At 45.6% G+C, this 15,541-nt stretch overlaps 1 protein-coding gene across 3 annotated transcripts in view; it reads left to right on the plus strand.

The window, feature by feature from the left end:
* Positions 1-15,264, plus strand: part of ETV6 (ETS variant transcription factor 6) — a 251,572-nt gene extending 236,308 nt beyond the window's left edge. For all 3 annotated transcript variants that reach the window (XM_049627090.1, XM_049627092.1, XM_049627091.1), the window contains 3 exons: positions 5,056-5,198; positions 7,221-7,321; positions 11,192-15,264. In XM_049627090.1, the coding sequence (XP_049483047.1) occupies positions 5,056-5,198; positions 7,221-7,321; positions 11,192-11,297 (350 nt within the window). In that variant the 3' untranslated portion in view covers positions 11,298-15,264. The remainder of the gene's footprint in view (positions 1-5,055; positions 5,199-7,220; positions 7,322-11,191) is intronic.
* Positions 15,265-15,541: the final 277 nt, after the last annotated feature.

Consider the following 15,541-nt stretch of genomic DNA (forward strand, 5'->3'; position numbering starts at 1 on the left):
AGGGTTGACTGAGCTGGATTCATCTGCTTCTAGGTAATGGCTGATCTAGAATTGGGGGTGGGGGGGGAGGGTGGGAAGCAAAAACAACAAAAAAAAAAAACCCAGACAAACAAACAAACAAAAACAAAAAACCCTGAGCTGTGCATGTTGTAAAGCTCACGTTCCTATAAGCAGAGTTTCTCAAGCTTGGGACTCGTGGTAATTGGGTCAAATGATTCTTTGTTGGGGAATGGGGGAGAGCTGACTTGTGCATTATAAGATAGCAGAATCCCTGGCCAGTAGTGTCCTTCACGCCAGTTATGACAACCAAAATTATCTCCAAACATTGCCAAATACCTTCCCTACAGGGCAAGATTGCCCCTGGTTTAGAACCACTGCTCTCAAGCAGAGGAGTAACTTTCTAATTTGTACATTACTTAGCTGTTTTGTTGCTGAACCTGAAATAAATCCATTAATTTTTTGCAATAGACTTAAGTAAAACAGGGACACTCACCGTCTGGTGAGTTGGTGATTATACCCACGGAACTCCAGTTTACAGACCTTCATTTAAAATTCCATTTGGGCAGTTAGAACAACATAAAATTACTTTCTCAGAAGCTTTCCCAAAATTTTAATTAACCACCATCATTAAACATTCCCTTTGTCGATAACTTGACTTGCCCACTCAGATTTTGAAACATCAGCTTTGTCTAGCATGATTTTTTTCATTAGAAACTATGTTGGTTATGTGTGAATCGCCCATCTTTTTACAGTCTCTGCTCTGCGAGCGTGTACAATGAGTCTCTGGTAAGAGACAGACGTGGGAGTGGAAATATTTCTCCTTAACCACAGGAAGGGAATTTTTACAATGCCTTTTAGCTGTGGGTACCCAGGGCACCTCACCCAGCAGGAAGGAGAGAGAATGCTCTCTGCAACCAAAAAATGGCACGTCACTTGAACTAAAACCCTTTTATAAACTTCCTCTCATGGAAGAGACAATCCAAATAATGGACATGTGTTTAAAATACCCATGTGCCTTCATATAGAAGGCCCTTTAGTTTAGGAGAAATGCACTTAGAATTAATGAATACTTTGTAATATAAAATTTTTTCACATGCATGTTCGAGGGTTATATTATAGGATAATCTTTTATTTATAGAGTTTGGTGAATTTTATTATAGAGTTTGGTGAATTTATTAAGCATTTTCATTGATGATCAAAGAACATTGTATCTGTGCAGATGTGGATTTTGACAGAGCTGAAAAATTGCAGGTAGACTATGGTAATAACCTCCAGAGGATCTAGGGAACTAAAAAGGTTCTGCCTTTTATTTAATTGAAATCTTAAAAACAAACTAACTCACGTGGCTGAACTTTAATTGTTAAAAAAAAAAAGAAGAAGAAGAAGAAAGGGAAAAAAATCTCTTGTATGATCAGGCATTTATTTTTATCATCTGGAATAATTTTTAACTAAAGAAACAAAACAATCAATAATAGAGTTATAAAAGCCACTTAATACTCTGAGTTTGAAACAACTGCTTTATGCCACAAAATTCCTGTTGCTACCTCTGTTAGTGACTGAATAATTCAATATGTCTTGAATGTCAACATATTTTTATTACTCAGCTAATGTTGGCTTTGCTGGATTAAATGTCATTTAAAGTGATCAGTGGCAGCTTGTTTGGGGTTATTTTCACATTTATGAAAGGGAAAAGTTTGCAAGAATCCAATGTTCTTGAAACATATAGGTGAAGTCTATTCTCCAGTAAGCCCTGCCCTTCATTTATCAACCAAGGAGCAGATAGCATTCCAGATCTTTTTAAAAAAAAAAATTTTTTTTTGAGAGAGAACACATCTTCAGGGGGCAGAGGGAGAGAGAGAGAGAGAGAGAGAGAGAGAGAGAGAGGAGAACCCCAAGTAGTCTCCATACTCAGCACAGAGTCCAACGCAGGGCTTGATCCCACGACCCAAGCCGAAATCAAGAGTCAGAGGCTCAAACCAAATGAGCCACCCAGGCGCACCCCTCTAAGATCTTTTTTAGGAAAAGGTTTACATAAAGATCCCAGTTTGAAGCCCCTGCATGGACCCCAGTGCTGGTTAAGCCCTTGCTTGGAGAAATGGTCTGGTTCACACTGCACTGTTTTGTGATAAGTAGAAGGTACCACAACAGTAAAACAGAAACCACAGACACAATGAAAGTGAAAGTCTTTGTGCGGAGGGGATGGAAGGACCATCCGCTTTATACTTTAGCTCCAGTTGGCCGAGAGGTGAGAGGACTAGCAATATATTGTTCACCTTCATATGGGCACAGTTTCTTTATATCAAACCGTTGAAGACAATCCAATAGTTCATTACTATTCAATGTTAGTAAAATGAACACTTGAGAGAATTGAGTCCCGATCCAGGTGACACCAAGCCCCTGCAGTGAAGATGATTTCTCCCATGTGGAGGAGCGATACAGGAGTTAGACACAGACCCCCTTTGTTTTTCCTTCTAATTTACTGGCATTCTATGCGATAATATTTGGTTTTGTCAGAGGTTTTCCAACTGGGAGAGACTGGGGGGGGAATGTAAATGCATCTGCCATTGTATGATGGGACAAACACTGAATCCGCAGCTCAGTCCTCAGTTTTCCATTTGTAGTAACAGCGTTCCAGGGCAAGGAAATGGCAAGGAGGGTTAGGGCCCATTGCCTTCCCCACTGCTTTGCCTAGAAATAGAGTCGTCCTGTTACAAGAGCCTTAAAAATGATCTGGGGGCACCTGGGTGGCTCATTCAGTTAAGAGTCCGGCTCTTGGTTTCTGCTCAGGTCATGATTAGTTCTACTCCCGCATCAGACACTGTGCTGACAGTGCGGAGCCTGCTTAGGATTCTCCCTCTCCCTCTCTCTGTGCCCCTTCTCTGCTCACGCTGTCTCTCTCAAAATAAATAAATAAAAACTTTTTTAAAAAATGAGCTAGAGTCTTCTCAGTCTTCTCAGTGTGACCCTGACTTCTCCAGGTACTTTATGGTGCTCAGATTGGGTCCCCCACTCTCTACCTCTGGCTGGCAGGCGGGTAATAGAAGTGGCTGGCCGTTTCTGTCCCCAGAATGGGGTTCAAACTCGCAGAGCAGCTGGTGTCTTCAACGAAGAGCACCGTTTGTCCTTTTCTAAAACACAGTAACTTGCACATTCCATTAATGTTTAGACACAGATAATGGAGGTGGGGGAGGCTACAGTAAAGAGATTTATGGTCATTTCAAGTTTAATGTCAGTTTCCTGCAAGATTAAGCTTCTTAGAAAATGCCACATTTTATGCCAATTCCTTGCTTGGGCTGTTCAGAGAAAAGGCTGGATTTCATAAAGCTTACACTAAACAGAGCTAAACCTTGTTCTGGAAAGGCCTAAAATTTTACAGATATCTACCTGTTAACTGGCTTCTCTGAGAATAGAAAACCCATCAGGAAGAATGGTGGGGCACGGGCTTCAGAGTGGTGCAGAGCCTGGAATCCTGTGTGTGTGTGCATCACTCACGAGCTGTGCCCTTGGAGTAAATTACCAAACCCTCTAAGCCCCAGCTTCCTTGTCCATAAAATAGGAATAGCAACAGCACCTGCCTCAGAAGGTGTCCTCAAGGTCAAGTGCAGCACAGTGCCTGCTAGTAGGCTACCCGATACGTAGCATTGTTGCTATTTTCATTACTTTCCCTTCACTTGCAATATCACTAATGCAGTGATCCTGTAAAGTATGTGTGATTCCCATTTCATATATGAGGAAGCAGAATCTCGGGAAGATTTAAAAAACCTGCCCAGGGTGACCTGACTCAATTCCCCTTGTGAATATACTCCTGAGAAGGGTGTGTTTCATTCTCTGGGAGGTGCATGTGTTGGCTCTAAAATACTCCACGTCCCAATTAGACACTCCCTGCCCAGGTGTGCTGGGCCTCACCCAACATAAGGAAGTCAGCACACTGTAGTGCAGGAGCCCAGGAATTCATATTCCGGCCCCCTCAGGCCTCAGAGGGTTAGGAAAGACGCACGACACGTGCTGAGCACATACACAGCGTTCGGTAATCAATCATTCACAACCAGCCATTCTGGCCAGCCTACCAAAGCTCCCCAGAGTCAACAGTGAAACCCCTGAAAACTGGAGTCTCTTACTCTCATCTGGAGACCGTTCCAAAAGTACACATCGATAGGACGTGTCTCCATCCACCCAACAAGGGGGCCTGGAGGGCAGACCATAGACCATGACGGCCCAAATCCAGAAAGCACTAGAACAAGGGAAAGCTGCGCGGTATGTGTCTTCTTGTTTTAATATCCCAGCCCTCAGCCAGGAGCCAAGGCCTAGCACAATACCTGGCCTGTATGAACTCAGTAAATATTTGTAGCCTGGCCAAGTGACAGAACGTCGGTCCTACAGATGGGAAAAGTGACTTTTTGCCCTGGGTTCCTTTCTACGCTGATTTTGTGACAATAAACTGGTTTTCGAGAACTGCGGGGGATGCTGTAGTGAGAATATCTCTCTTCTTTTTGAAAACCACGCTAGCTCACAGTTTCTTTTTCCGCAGCGTTTCACGCATCACACTTGTTTTTCTGCCATTTTTTTAGTCTACCCCAATCTTCTCATCTGTATCCATTCAGCCTCCAACACCAGAACAATCCTGCAGCATCACCAGGAACACCATACTGCTTGCTTAAACACTGGGGCTCTCTTTCCGCCCTTAGTCCCCACCAGCCTGTTTTTACCCCTCTTTTGGCTTGCTCTGTGTCTTTCGTGTGAGCTCTGCTCAAGTTCAAGTCATCGGTCATGACCTTGAACAGGCTGCTTCCTCTTCCAGGCCACTGCATCCCCATCTGTGGAGGGGAGGCCGTTGGCCGGGATGGTCTCTGAGGCCTCCACGGGTCAAAGGTTGCCTTTCTCCAGCACCATCTGCCAGATCTCTCTGGGCCCTGGTCTCCTCACTGTGAAATAAGAAAGTTAGACCATCAATCCACACTAGGCAGGAGCAGCTACTGGATTATTTTCTGGTTCTTATTCTTAGGGCCTCAACAAGAAACATAATCAAAAGTGTTTTCTTGCCCTTTTCCTCTGTAGACTGTAGACTGCTTTGGGATTACGTCTATCAGTTGCTTTCCGACAGCCGGTACGAAAACTTCATCCGATGGGAAGACAAAGAATCCAAAATATTCCGGATAGTGGATCCCAATGGACTGGCTCGACTGTGGGGAAACCATAAGGTAAAAGGGTACCAGATATTTGCTGTGCGAAGTAATGCCAAAATAAAGCCTTCATTTCCAGGTTGGAGGATAATTGTCTGTCTTCTGCCCCCCAAGTGTGCCCATCATTATTTAGTTTATTCCTCACTGTGCAATTAGTTGCAAAGGGAAGGACATAAGTAAAGATGCCACTTTCCATGTGTTACTTATGCCAGATGCCAGTTAACTTCACAACCCCCGGTCTGGTAGGGCTGCGTTAGAAGTGGCCCTCCATCCCATCCCCTCCGCCTGGTGCTGCCACCCGTGTGTCGCTAGGAGCTGAGGAACAGGGGCTCTGTGACTCACAAGGGAGCTGGGGAGGCATCACTTCTGTTCCACTCAGTGAGAAACACCCACGTCCGCAAAGGCCCCCTTCGACATGGAAATGCTCACATTCTGACTGTGATATCCCCTTGAAAAGCAAACAGGCAAGAACTGTCCGCCCCACAATTTTCCACCCTGGGAAAAGGGAGTAGAATTTAAAAGATCCAATCTTTTAGAGTTAGGAAAACTGTTGAAGTGCATAGAGGTAAAAAGTGGGTGAAACACCACCCTAAACATGCATGATGGATGCCTGGATAAAGAAACACTGCCGTATACATACAGAGGAAGATTACTCAGCCTTAAGGGAGGTTAGAAATCCTGTCACAGGCTACGGCATTGGAGGAATCTTGACGACATTCTGCTAAGTGAACTAAGCCAGTCCCAGAAAGACAAATCCTGCCTGTTGCCACTCACACGAAGTATCTACAACAGGCAAATTTGCTGAACCAAAGAGTGGAGTGGTGTGGCCCGGGGTTGGGGAGAGAGGGGCAGGAGAAAGTACTGATCAATGGGCATAAAATAAAATAAAATAAGAAAAGAATAGAGCAAAGAGTCTCTTCCCTCAAAAAATATTTAAATAAGTAAATCTGTATTCCTACTAAAAAAACAAAAACAAGTAACCAAGATCCAGGCCTGACCACAGCCAGGTAGATGTGGGCAAAGCAGGCAAAGCACCTTGGTGGCACAGCCCCAGATGAGCTGAGTGAGCAGGGACAGAGTGGGGCCCAGCCGAGCTCGGGGGGCTGGGGGGCAGGGGAGGTGGGGGGCTGCAGCCTTAGAGGTTGGAAGCCTGTGCTCTGGCTCCAGTGAGGAAGACCTAATTGCAGGCCATGACCAAATACGGCAAGGCCCCACACACAGACTCTTCAGTGCATGAGTCACAGAGAAAAATCCCTCTACAAGCTCCCGATGGTGCCCGGAGCCCCAGGGCTCGGAACCACTGTATTCTTCCTTCCACAACAGGAATTCCAACAAACAAACAAACAAATCTCTTCCTTAAAATGACAAACCAGAAACACAAGTTGGAGAAAGGTCACTGCAATGAAAGAAAGAAAAAAAAAGAAAGAAGGGAGGGAGGGAGGGAGAGAAAAAGGAAAGAAAGAAAGAAAGAAAGAAAGAAAGAAAAGAGAGAAAGAAAAGGAAGGAAGGAAGAAAGAAAGAAAGAAAGAAAAAGAAAAAAGAAAAGGAAAGAAGAAAGAAAAGGAAGGAAGAAAGAAAAGGAAAGGAAGAGAAAGAAAGAAAGAAAAAGAAAGAAAAGAAAAAGAAAAAAGAAGGGAGGGAGAGAGAGAAAGAAAGAAAGAGAAATTCTCTGTGGGTCAGACGGTGAAGGATGACCCACAGATAGGGGAACCTGCAGGAAATTCATGGAGCACAGCAGAGCATAGTCTTGGAAGGCAGTGAGGGAGGTTGCTGTGGGATATACTTTATTAGCCACAGCACCAAGACTGCTGACGAAAGGGGATTCACCTTCGGAGAAATTTTGGCGCCCATGTCTAAAGGCCAAGGGGGTGGGAATTGGTGGGCCTGGGGGGCAGCTGGGGGGCAGGTAGCTCCCCGGAGCTGGTAGGGCCACGCGAGCAGCCAAAGAGCTTTTATTTTAATAGCTCCCCAGCGCCTTTTCAAAGGTTTATGTCACTGTGTCTTTGTGCTTTTTTCTCTCTTCCTCCTTTGAACAAACAGAACAGAACAAACATGACCTATGAGAAAATGTCCAGAGCCCTGCGCCACTACTACAAACTAAACATTATCAGGAAGGAGCCAGGACAAAGGCTTTTGTTCAGGTAGCGCTTCCTTTTTCTCCTTTCCTTCTTTTGGGAGGATATTGTTTTCCTTAAATAAGAGGGAGGAGGGAAGCTGTTAAGATCTCTACCTGCCTGTCTGACACGGAAAGCCGTCGCTGCTACAAATTGCATACCAGATGCTGGGTTGTTCGAATTTCAGGAAAAGAAGTCGGTTTTTTGTTTTTTGTTTTTAACTTATGTCTGTCCTGTCACAAAGCCCAAACTAAGTAAGCACAGTGCGACTCAACTTGAAAATAATGCAGTGATCAAATCGTATTATCTGGATTTAACATCCAGGGTAGTTAAGAGGACCGGCCAAAGTAACACCGTCAATGGCAAAGCGAGGTATTAGGTCTAGACTTCCAGGTTCCCGATGCTTGTGAGCAGGTTTCTGAACCAGCGTTTGTCAAACTTCAGGTCATGACCCGTTAGCGAATCATGAAATAGATTTAATGAGTCAGTCTAAACTTTTTTTTTTTTTTAATGGAGTAGAACAAAACTGAACAGGGTGGGATAGAGTCGAAAATATCAGACTGTGTCACATGAAGTAAGAGTGGCTAATGATTCAGGAAACCTTTGTTTCATGTGTGCGTGTGTACGTGCTGAGTCATGATGTCAAAATATATATATATTTTTAAATTTTTTTAACGTTTATTCATATTTTGAGAGACAGAGCGTGAGTGGGGGAGGGGCAGAGAGGTAGAGGGAGACAGAATCTGAAGCAGGCTCCAGGCTCTGAGCTGTCAGCACAGAGCCCAACGCGGGGCTCGAACTCACAGACCCTGAGATCATGACCTGAGCTGAAGTTGGACGCTTAACCGACTGAGCCAACCAGGCGCCCCAAAATATATATTTTTTTATGGTGCATGATAATCCGAAAAGTCCGAAAGCTGCTGCACTAGACACTCCTCTTTCCAGACTTCCTCACAGCTAACGAGTTCCAACCATTTAACCTACCACATAGATTGTGATTCCAAGCACTCTGCCAGAGAAGAGAAAGAATTAGGAGAAGAGGAAGAAAGGAATGTCAAGGACCAGTCAGGAGAGGTAGAAGGGATGGTCACTGACACTGATGGTAATGGACGTGGGGCGACCAAGGGAAGGCTGGGAGAAGGTGGGATCGACGGACATGACGTCAGGTTATGGGTTTGGCAGATGGGACAGAAAAGAGTTTCGATGGGGCTAGAGAGATGGATTTGGAATTGTCTGTACACAGGTAGCAAGTGACACTCTGCATGAGTAGATCCATTCGCTGGGATAGATTAGAGAGAGCAGAGAACTCAAGCTTTATTTAGCATTAGGAGTAACGGTAACTTGGGAAGGGTAGAAACAATTGACGTCTTCAAAAACAACAGAAAAGCTTAGTCAAGAGATGGGAACAGAATGGGAAGGAGTTAAAAAAAAAGAACCCTCGCTTCCCTGGCTCTGCTGATGGCTTCTCATCATCCTTGACCCTAAACGTAGTCCTCGGCTCCTGTTCTTTCTGGATGAAATGATTCCATTACACAGCTTCAGTTAGACTTCATGGTTAGACTCACCAGCCTTTGTTCTGTATCCAGCTCTAGGATCCCCCTGAAGTCCCCCTGAAATCTGAATTTCCAAGAGCTTCTTATAGTACATGGCCACTTAAATACCTTCTCCACATACTAGAAATATCCCCTGCCCCCCATCCAGGATTCCTGTTACTCATCAGTGGTGTCAACATCGTTTTAAGCAACCAACTTTGATGCTGGAGTTACTGTTGACTCCTCCTATATCCATGTCAGTCATTATGCAGGATTGTCCCTGGCTCTTCCATTCCACACTGTTTCTACTCCATTCTATGTTGCTAGGGCTAGAAGCCTGGAAACCACATTTCCCAAGATTTCTTACCAGCAAATTCCAGGTTGGAGTCTACCAATGACAAGCACTTTCATGAGAATTTAGAAGACATAAGAAAGGCAAAAGCATTCTTGTTGCTTCCTTGTCTAGACTTTATGATTCACACCTAGATTAATTCAATAATCCTTTCTACCTCTGGTCCACTCCCCTGCCTTCCAAATTCATCACACACACTGCCAGCTACCTACCCTATGACACTAATATGATCCCCTGTGCCAGAAATATATATCCCTCTAACTTTTGCTTTTTTAATATATATGCCCTCTAGGTCTATCTCAAGTGTCCCACCCATCATGATGCTCAAACACACACAGATGTCTTCTTCCATCATCTCTTGGATCCCTTGGCCCTAAACCACATCACGATTTGCATTTTCAATAGCTATACATATGAAGTCCTTCTCCCCACAACTAGGTCATAAGATCCTAGAAGGGAGAGGATTATATTTTATATAATTCTATTTTATACCTTACAGAGGCTTTCAGTAAATGTTTCTTGACAAGCCTGATTTGGAATATCAGAAGCTTATTACGGAAGAGTAGTCAAGAGAAGAAAGAGGTAGGGTAGGAGGCCGAATATAGCATATCTGTGGATTTGGCCTCGGGAGATTGTCAGTGACTTCAGATTTTGGGGAGAAGTGTTAGGGGATGAAAGGAGAAGACAGAGTGCAGACTCAACAAATCGTACTACTTGGGGAGTTGAGCAATAAAGGGCAGAAAAGAGAAGCAGAAGTAGTTGGAAGGTTCATAGGCTTCCAATAGTGATTTTTGACAACATAAAAGGACAGGATCGTGCTATTAGTGAGAAGAGTTGGTCATTTTTGAGGAAATGAGGGATGGAAGCCAGACTTGCCACAAAATGAAGGCTTCTTGGTGTGTAAAACCCTGTGTGTAATCAAGTGAAGTGTTAAATTGTGGGTAGTCTTTACAAGCATTATAGGCACTGAGGGAAGGAGGATTGCAGTGTGGACTGGTGCTGTTGCATGGCTCTTTGATGCAGGGGCAGGGCGCAAAGAATAAGCAGGGCTCAGAGAGTGCCAGATGAGGTTTGGAGGGAAGGCCATGATGTGTATAAGAAAAAAGACTGGCCAGACTAGAATAAAGGCTTCATGCTCGTCAATGGTGGGTGACAAGACTTTCCTGGGTAGAGATGACAGAGAACCCAGGTGGGCAAGCCGAAGAGTGTATCCTTGGCTTTATCTGTTAAGTGGTCATCACAGGCTTTCGAATGTGGAGTGACATGTGTTAGGACCGTTCATCTGGTGCAGGGCAGAGTGTCTGGGAAGAGAAGGGTGTGCAGGCGCCGAGGGGGCTGTGGAAGCGGCACTCCGGTGAGGGCAGAACCTTTGCAACCAGGCCACCTTCCTGCACCGTGGAAATCGTGGCCCTGACAGGTCACTGATAGGATTTCCAATAAGAAGATAAGCCTTGCTGTCTGCACCCAGCTGCAGAGGAGGACAGGCTAAGGGGGATTCATTGCTAGCATTTTGGCTGGATCAGTGATAACGTTGAAAATGATTCTCTTTGCCTTTCTAACTGCTAAGAGCACCACTAAGTTGCCCTTTTATGAAAATTTTCCATTTGGCATTTAATTGGATCCTTTTGAGGTAAATTCAAGTGTTGCATACCATTCCCTGGGCCCACAGTCTGGGATAGAAATGGATATACAGCTCTCGTAGGTCATTGGAAAATCTCTCTAACAGCAGATCAGTGAGCTGTACCAGGGTTCCCTCGTATGGTCGTACAGGAATGCACGACACAGCTCACAGCCACCCTAGACGTTTTTATAGTTATTTTGCCATTTTTTCCAGCACTCAGAGGAAGGGGCACCTCCTTCCAGTTTGTGCTAAGTCAGCATTACTGGCTGAGTTCAAATAGCTGTCCAGCTATTTGAGATCATGGGGCCTTTGCTTTTAGTTTAAGAGTTCAAGGTGAAGGCAAGTGGAGGAAAATGTAATCTTCTGTGCTCGTCCATTTCCTCTCACCAAAGGTTTATGAAAACCCCGGATGAAATCATGAGTGGCCGAACAGACCGTCTGGAGCACCTGGAGTCCCAGGAGCTGGATGAACAAATATACCAAGAAGATGAATGCTGAGGGAACCAACCCACCGCCTCAGCGGGCCAGCAGCCAGGGGGCCCCCTGCCCGCGAGGGGCCTGGAGGCGAGCCGAGCAGGCGGGCTGAGACTAGAACAGGAAGAGACCCAGAAGTGGGAGTGACACCTGTCTCGCGTAGCGGGAGGGCCCCCAGAGCACCTTAGACAAACCACCCAGCAAAGGCGGGGCTGGAATTCTGGCCGAGGGCACGAGCCTGGGACTCGCGGTTCCCGTTTCCTCCTCATTTGGAACCTCTCCATCTGTAATTCCTCACCCTCACCCGTCCACCTGTTGTTAGTTTCATGGTGTTTTCGTTTTTTGTTTTTTTTGTTTAAGACCATGCAGTTTGACTTTTCATCATTCATAGGGGAAGACATCCGAGGTTGTTTTCCTATGGAAATATATATCTATTATATATACCTATTTTTTTGCAAATCTCACAAAGTGTGGCAAACCCAGCTGGTCAGGAAAGAGAAAACACACGCAAAGGGTTTCAGGTTCCTCTTTATCCTGCCACGTGGATCAGGTTTGTTCCTGTTGCTCTTGGGTCTTGGCTGGGGAAAAAAAAAAAAAAAAAAAAGATGCTTTTAAAAAGGATAAAGTGAAAAGGAGAGCGCTCTTTTTCTCCCTCTCGCTCTTTCCTCCCCTGCCTCTCCCTCCCTGCCTGCTGTTGAGTTTCAGATACCTTTTAGCAGAGTCCAGCCTCCAGGACAGTCTTGGGAGTTGGTGATGCTCCAATGGAATCAGCGGTCTGGGTGCTTTGCAGCGGCACTGCACAAAAAAGAAAATAAATAATAAATAATAATAATCCAACCCACATCCGGACATCTGGCTGCCTATCAGAGGGAGGCCCCAAACTTCACAGGTGCTGTGGTCCTCCAGAGAGATAAGCGTCAGTCCAGCTGGCTGCCCCCGGCCGTGGCTGTGAGCACCCCAGGGCTTGGTGGTGCCGCAGGACAGAAGATCAGGATGGAAGGCTGTGTTATTCGGAAGGCCCCAGCCTCTTGGGATTAACTTGCAGGTCCTGCAAGGTTCCCAAAGGCCACCTTGTGGTCAGTTTCATGCCCTCACCTAACTTTTTAAAAATTCCTGGGCTTTTTAAAAGTTTCCTGGCCCCCACGGGACACAGGGCATTGGAGAGGGGAGGACCCTGGAGTACACAGTCTCGCTTGCTACTGATGTTTGCCCAGCCTGGGCAGACAGGAAACTCGTCAGATCTATGACCTTTTTCTCTTCTCCTTTCATCGCTGTGTTTCACCCATTCGTGGCTCTTTCTCGCCTCGAAATAAGGTCCACAGTGTCTTGTAAAATGAGGGAAGTGCCACCCCTTAGTACTTTTGATGATAACACATATTTTTAGAAAGCTCTTTGAGATTTTTTTTTTTCCTTTTCTAGCCATCTGAACTGACTCTTTTAATACAGGTTCAGAATCCAATCTTAGAAGGACGGCCGTTTTTTAATCCAAAAGATTAGACCCGCCTTACACAGCACCCCCTCCTCGTTTCTCTAGTTTTCTCTCCTTGGTTGGGTGAGCATCTCACAGCTCCCCAGGGTACATGTGCACGTCGTCAGCGGCACATCTAGATGCTGCTGCCAGATCCCTGGGTGTCTTCTCAAGCCACTTCTGAGCAAATCAGGGAGGTGGGGGTTGGAGGAACGCAGGCAGGAAGAGTTCTCCCCCAGCCTTATTGACAAGGACACCAGCCTGGGGAGAGGGAAGGACAGATTGACTGCGGGTCAAGGACACTGGAATCAAGGAGCCCTTCAAGGTCCTTCAGTTGTGCTCTGTTCCTGCCCCTTATCAGACCACAGATAGACACATACAGGTGGCCAGCCTCCTCCACTGTCACACGATCCACCAACTCTACCTTCCAGAAGGCCGGGCTTGCAGTGAGGTCAGGGACCTGCTGATGAAGGAAGGGTTTGGTCTCGGGCCACTTGAATGGTGGTGAAAGTCAGCTGGACCCCAGCACGCTCCAGATGTCTTTCAAGAGCATTCAGCAGCATGCACTGATTCGTTGTCCAGCCTCTAAGATGACTGATGTTGGATTGCAACTGGAGAGATTAAGCCAAAAACCTGGTGTATTGGGAAGGCCATTGAGTCGAAGGGCTGGAGAGAAAAGGTGGATTTTTACTGAGGCCCTTTGTGTGGCTATGAAAGCAGAGACCAGGGCGTGATGTTGCTCTTTCCTAAGATGAGAACATCTCATTCTGTTCACTTTACCCATACGTAAGGACTCCAGCTCTTTCTGTTCAAAGAATATTACAGCTGAATTATGGAGGGAAATTCCCTTTTCCCCCAAGGATCTATTTAAAGCAATACCCTGTAAGAATAGGTAAAACTTAGGATGGTGACACCCTCACCTGCTTGTAGAAAGCACTAATTCCAACGTGCTCCTTATTTCCTACCCCGGTATTACCAGTAAGAACTTTCTGCTGATTCCCTTAATGGCAAAAGTCGTCCTCATTTATTCTCTGAGCTGACACCCGGGCAGTGCCGACACCAGGGATGCGGTTGTTTACACACCGCAGACCCCAAAGATCTCCGGTTCCATTCAGCAAACTTGGATGAAGCACCTTCTAGACACTGTGAGGGATTCAAAGAGGAAATCAGGCGCAACAACCCCTGCCCTCCAAGAGCTTAGGCTCTACCTGTAGGGTCTATCCAGTATGAAATTCCTTACTTCAACACTAAGTACGAGGGGCGATGAACATGTCACCTGGGACCAAATTAAAAGCACATCCGTGATCTGAATAGCTGGCCTTTCCCTACCGCTGCCATGTGAGTCCTGGGCTTGCAAGATCAGAAATTGGGAAAGGAGAATGTGGACGAGCACTGCAGAGCGGGGAGAACTCCCTTCAGCTGTGTCTGAGATGGTCGCTCTCACTTGTATCTCTAGCTAGAAATTCTCTAGCATTTTCTCTTCCCTGCACCCTGGGTTAGCGAGGTTGCCTCCTCTTGATCAGAAGAAAGCAGTGGCAATTAGCGGGACTAGCTATGTGGCTCTTAACATGATCTCTTTTTGTCCCAAGGCAACTTAGTCTTGCCTAAGACAGCATCACCAGTGTCCTGAATCCTTTTTTTTTTTGAGGGGGGGGGCAGGGAGCTGCCCACAGAATAAGAGGAATAACACACTGATGAATTTTCTCCTTTCGATGGTGTATTTGGCACCCTCCGACCCAGGGTCTTTTTACCCTGATACCTTGTCCAAATGGGAATGTAGCTTTAGCTGAAACTTCGATGGCTCTGACAGGATTCGCCTAAATGACTAAGTACCCACCGTCTCCCCCTTTCACTGCCTAGGCTCCAACTCGGAATACGTTTTTGAAACATTCACTCCCTTCTGCAGAAGGGAGACTCGAGTATCCAGGAGGTTAGTATGACTTGCCCAAGGAACAGACAGCATGCCAGGGACAGAAGGAGGATTGAGATCCAGCCTGGCCAGATCCCCCATTTGACCCATTCCCACCCAGGAACCTGAAGATGAGAGATTTGGGAAAACACACGAAGAACAAAGGGCAGGTTGTTTTTGCTTTTGTGTTTTTCCCCTAGCATTCGGTGCTAGTCGGTTTTCACCCACTCGGCCTGCTCCCCTTCTGAGCAGAAATCTGGAAGGAAGGCAGTGAGACAAGGAAGCCATGGTGGGAGGGGGGGGGGGGGGGGTGGCAATAATCCCTGCCTGTCTAAAAACCGCGGAAGACTAACCTGATCCTCTTTTGGCCCCATCTGCATCAACACTAAACAACTACAAACTCCCTGAATCTTTCACACATGCCAAGTGAACATTCTTGAAGATTTCTCTTTGTGACTGCAAACCAGGATGAATCTAGGATTTCTTTTTCTCCTTTTTTTTTTTTTTTTTTTTGTTTAATTTCTAATCTCTTGTTGTTTATGAGGTGTGGGGTGTATAAGGGACTGAATCAAATGAATGTAACAAAAAAAAAGAAAAAAAAAACAAAAAACAAATGCCTTTTCTCAGGGCCAGTGAGTTGCAAATAATTTTTAAAGAAAAGCCTATAATTGCATCATCTCAATAAATTTTTTATAAAAAAAAAAAAAAAAAAAGGACCAAGTCTCTGTTTTTAATAATATGGAATAGAGTCAATGCAGGCAAGGTACGCCAATGAGCTAAATCCTGTCTCCACTCAATTACAGTATAAAGCAGTGTCATGGTTTTTCACTGGCAGGCAGCCTCTGTCCCCGAGCAGTCTGCAGGCAGTCTTTGGACAAGCGGCACCAGAAA

This window comes from Panthera uncia, chromosome B4 (assembly GCF_023721935.1).
Source record: "Panthera uncia isolate 11264 chromosome B4, Puncia_PCG_1.0, whole genome shotgun sequence".
Classification (NCBI taxonomy): domain Eukaryota; kingdom Metazoa; phylum Chordata; class Mammalia; order Carnivora; family Felidae; genus Panthera; species Panthera uncia.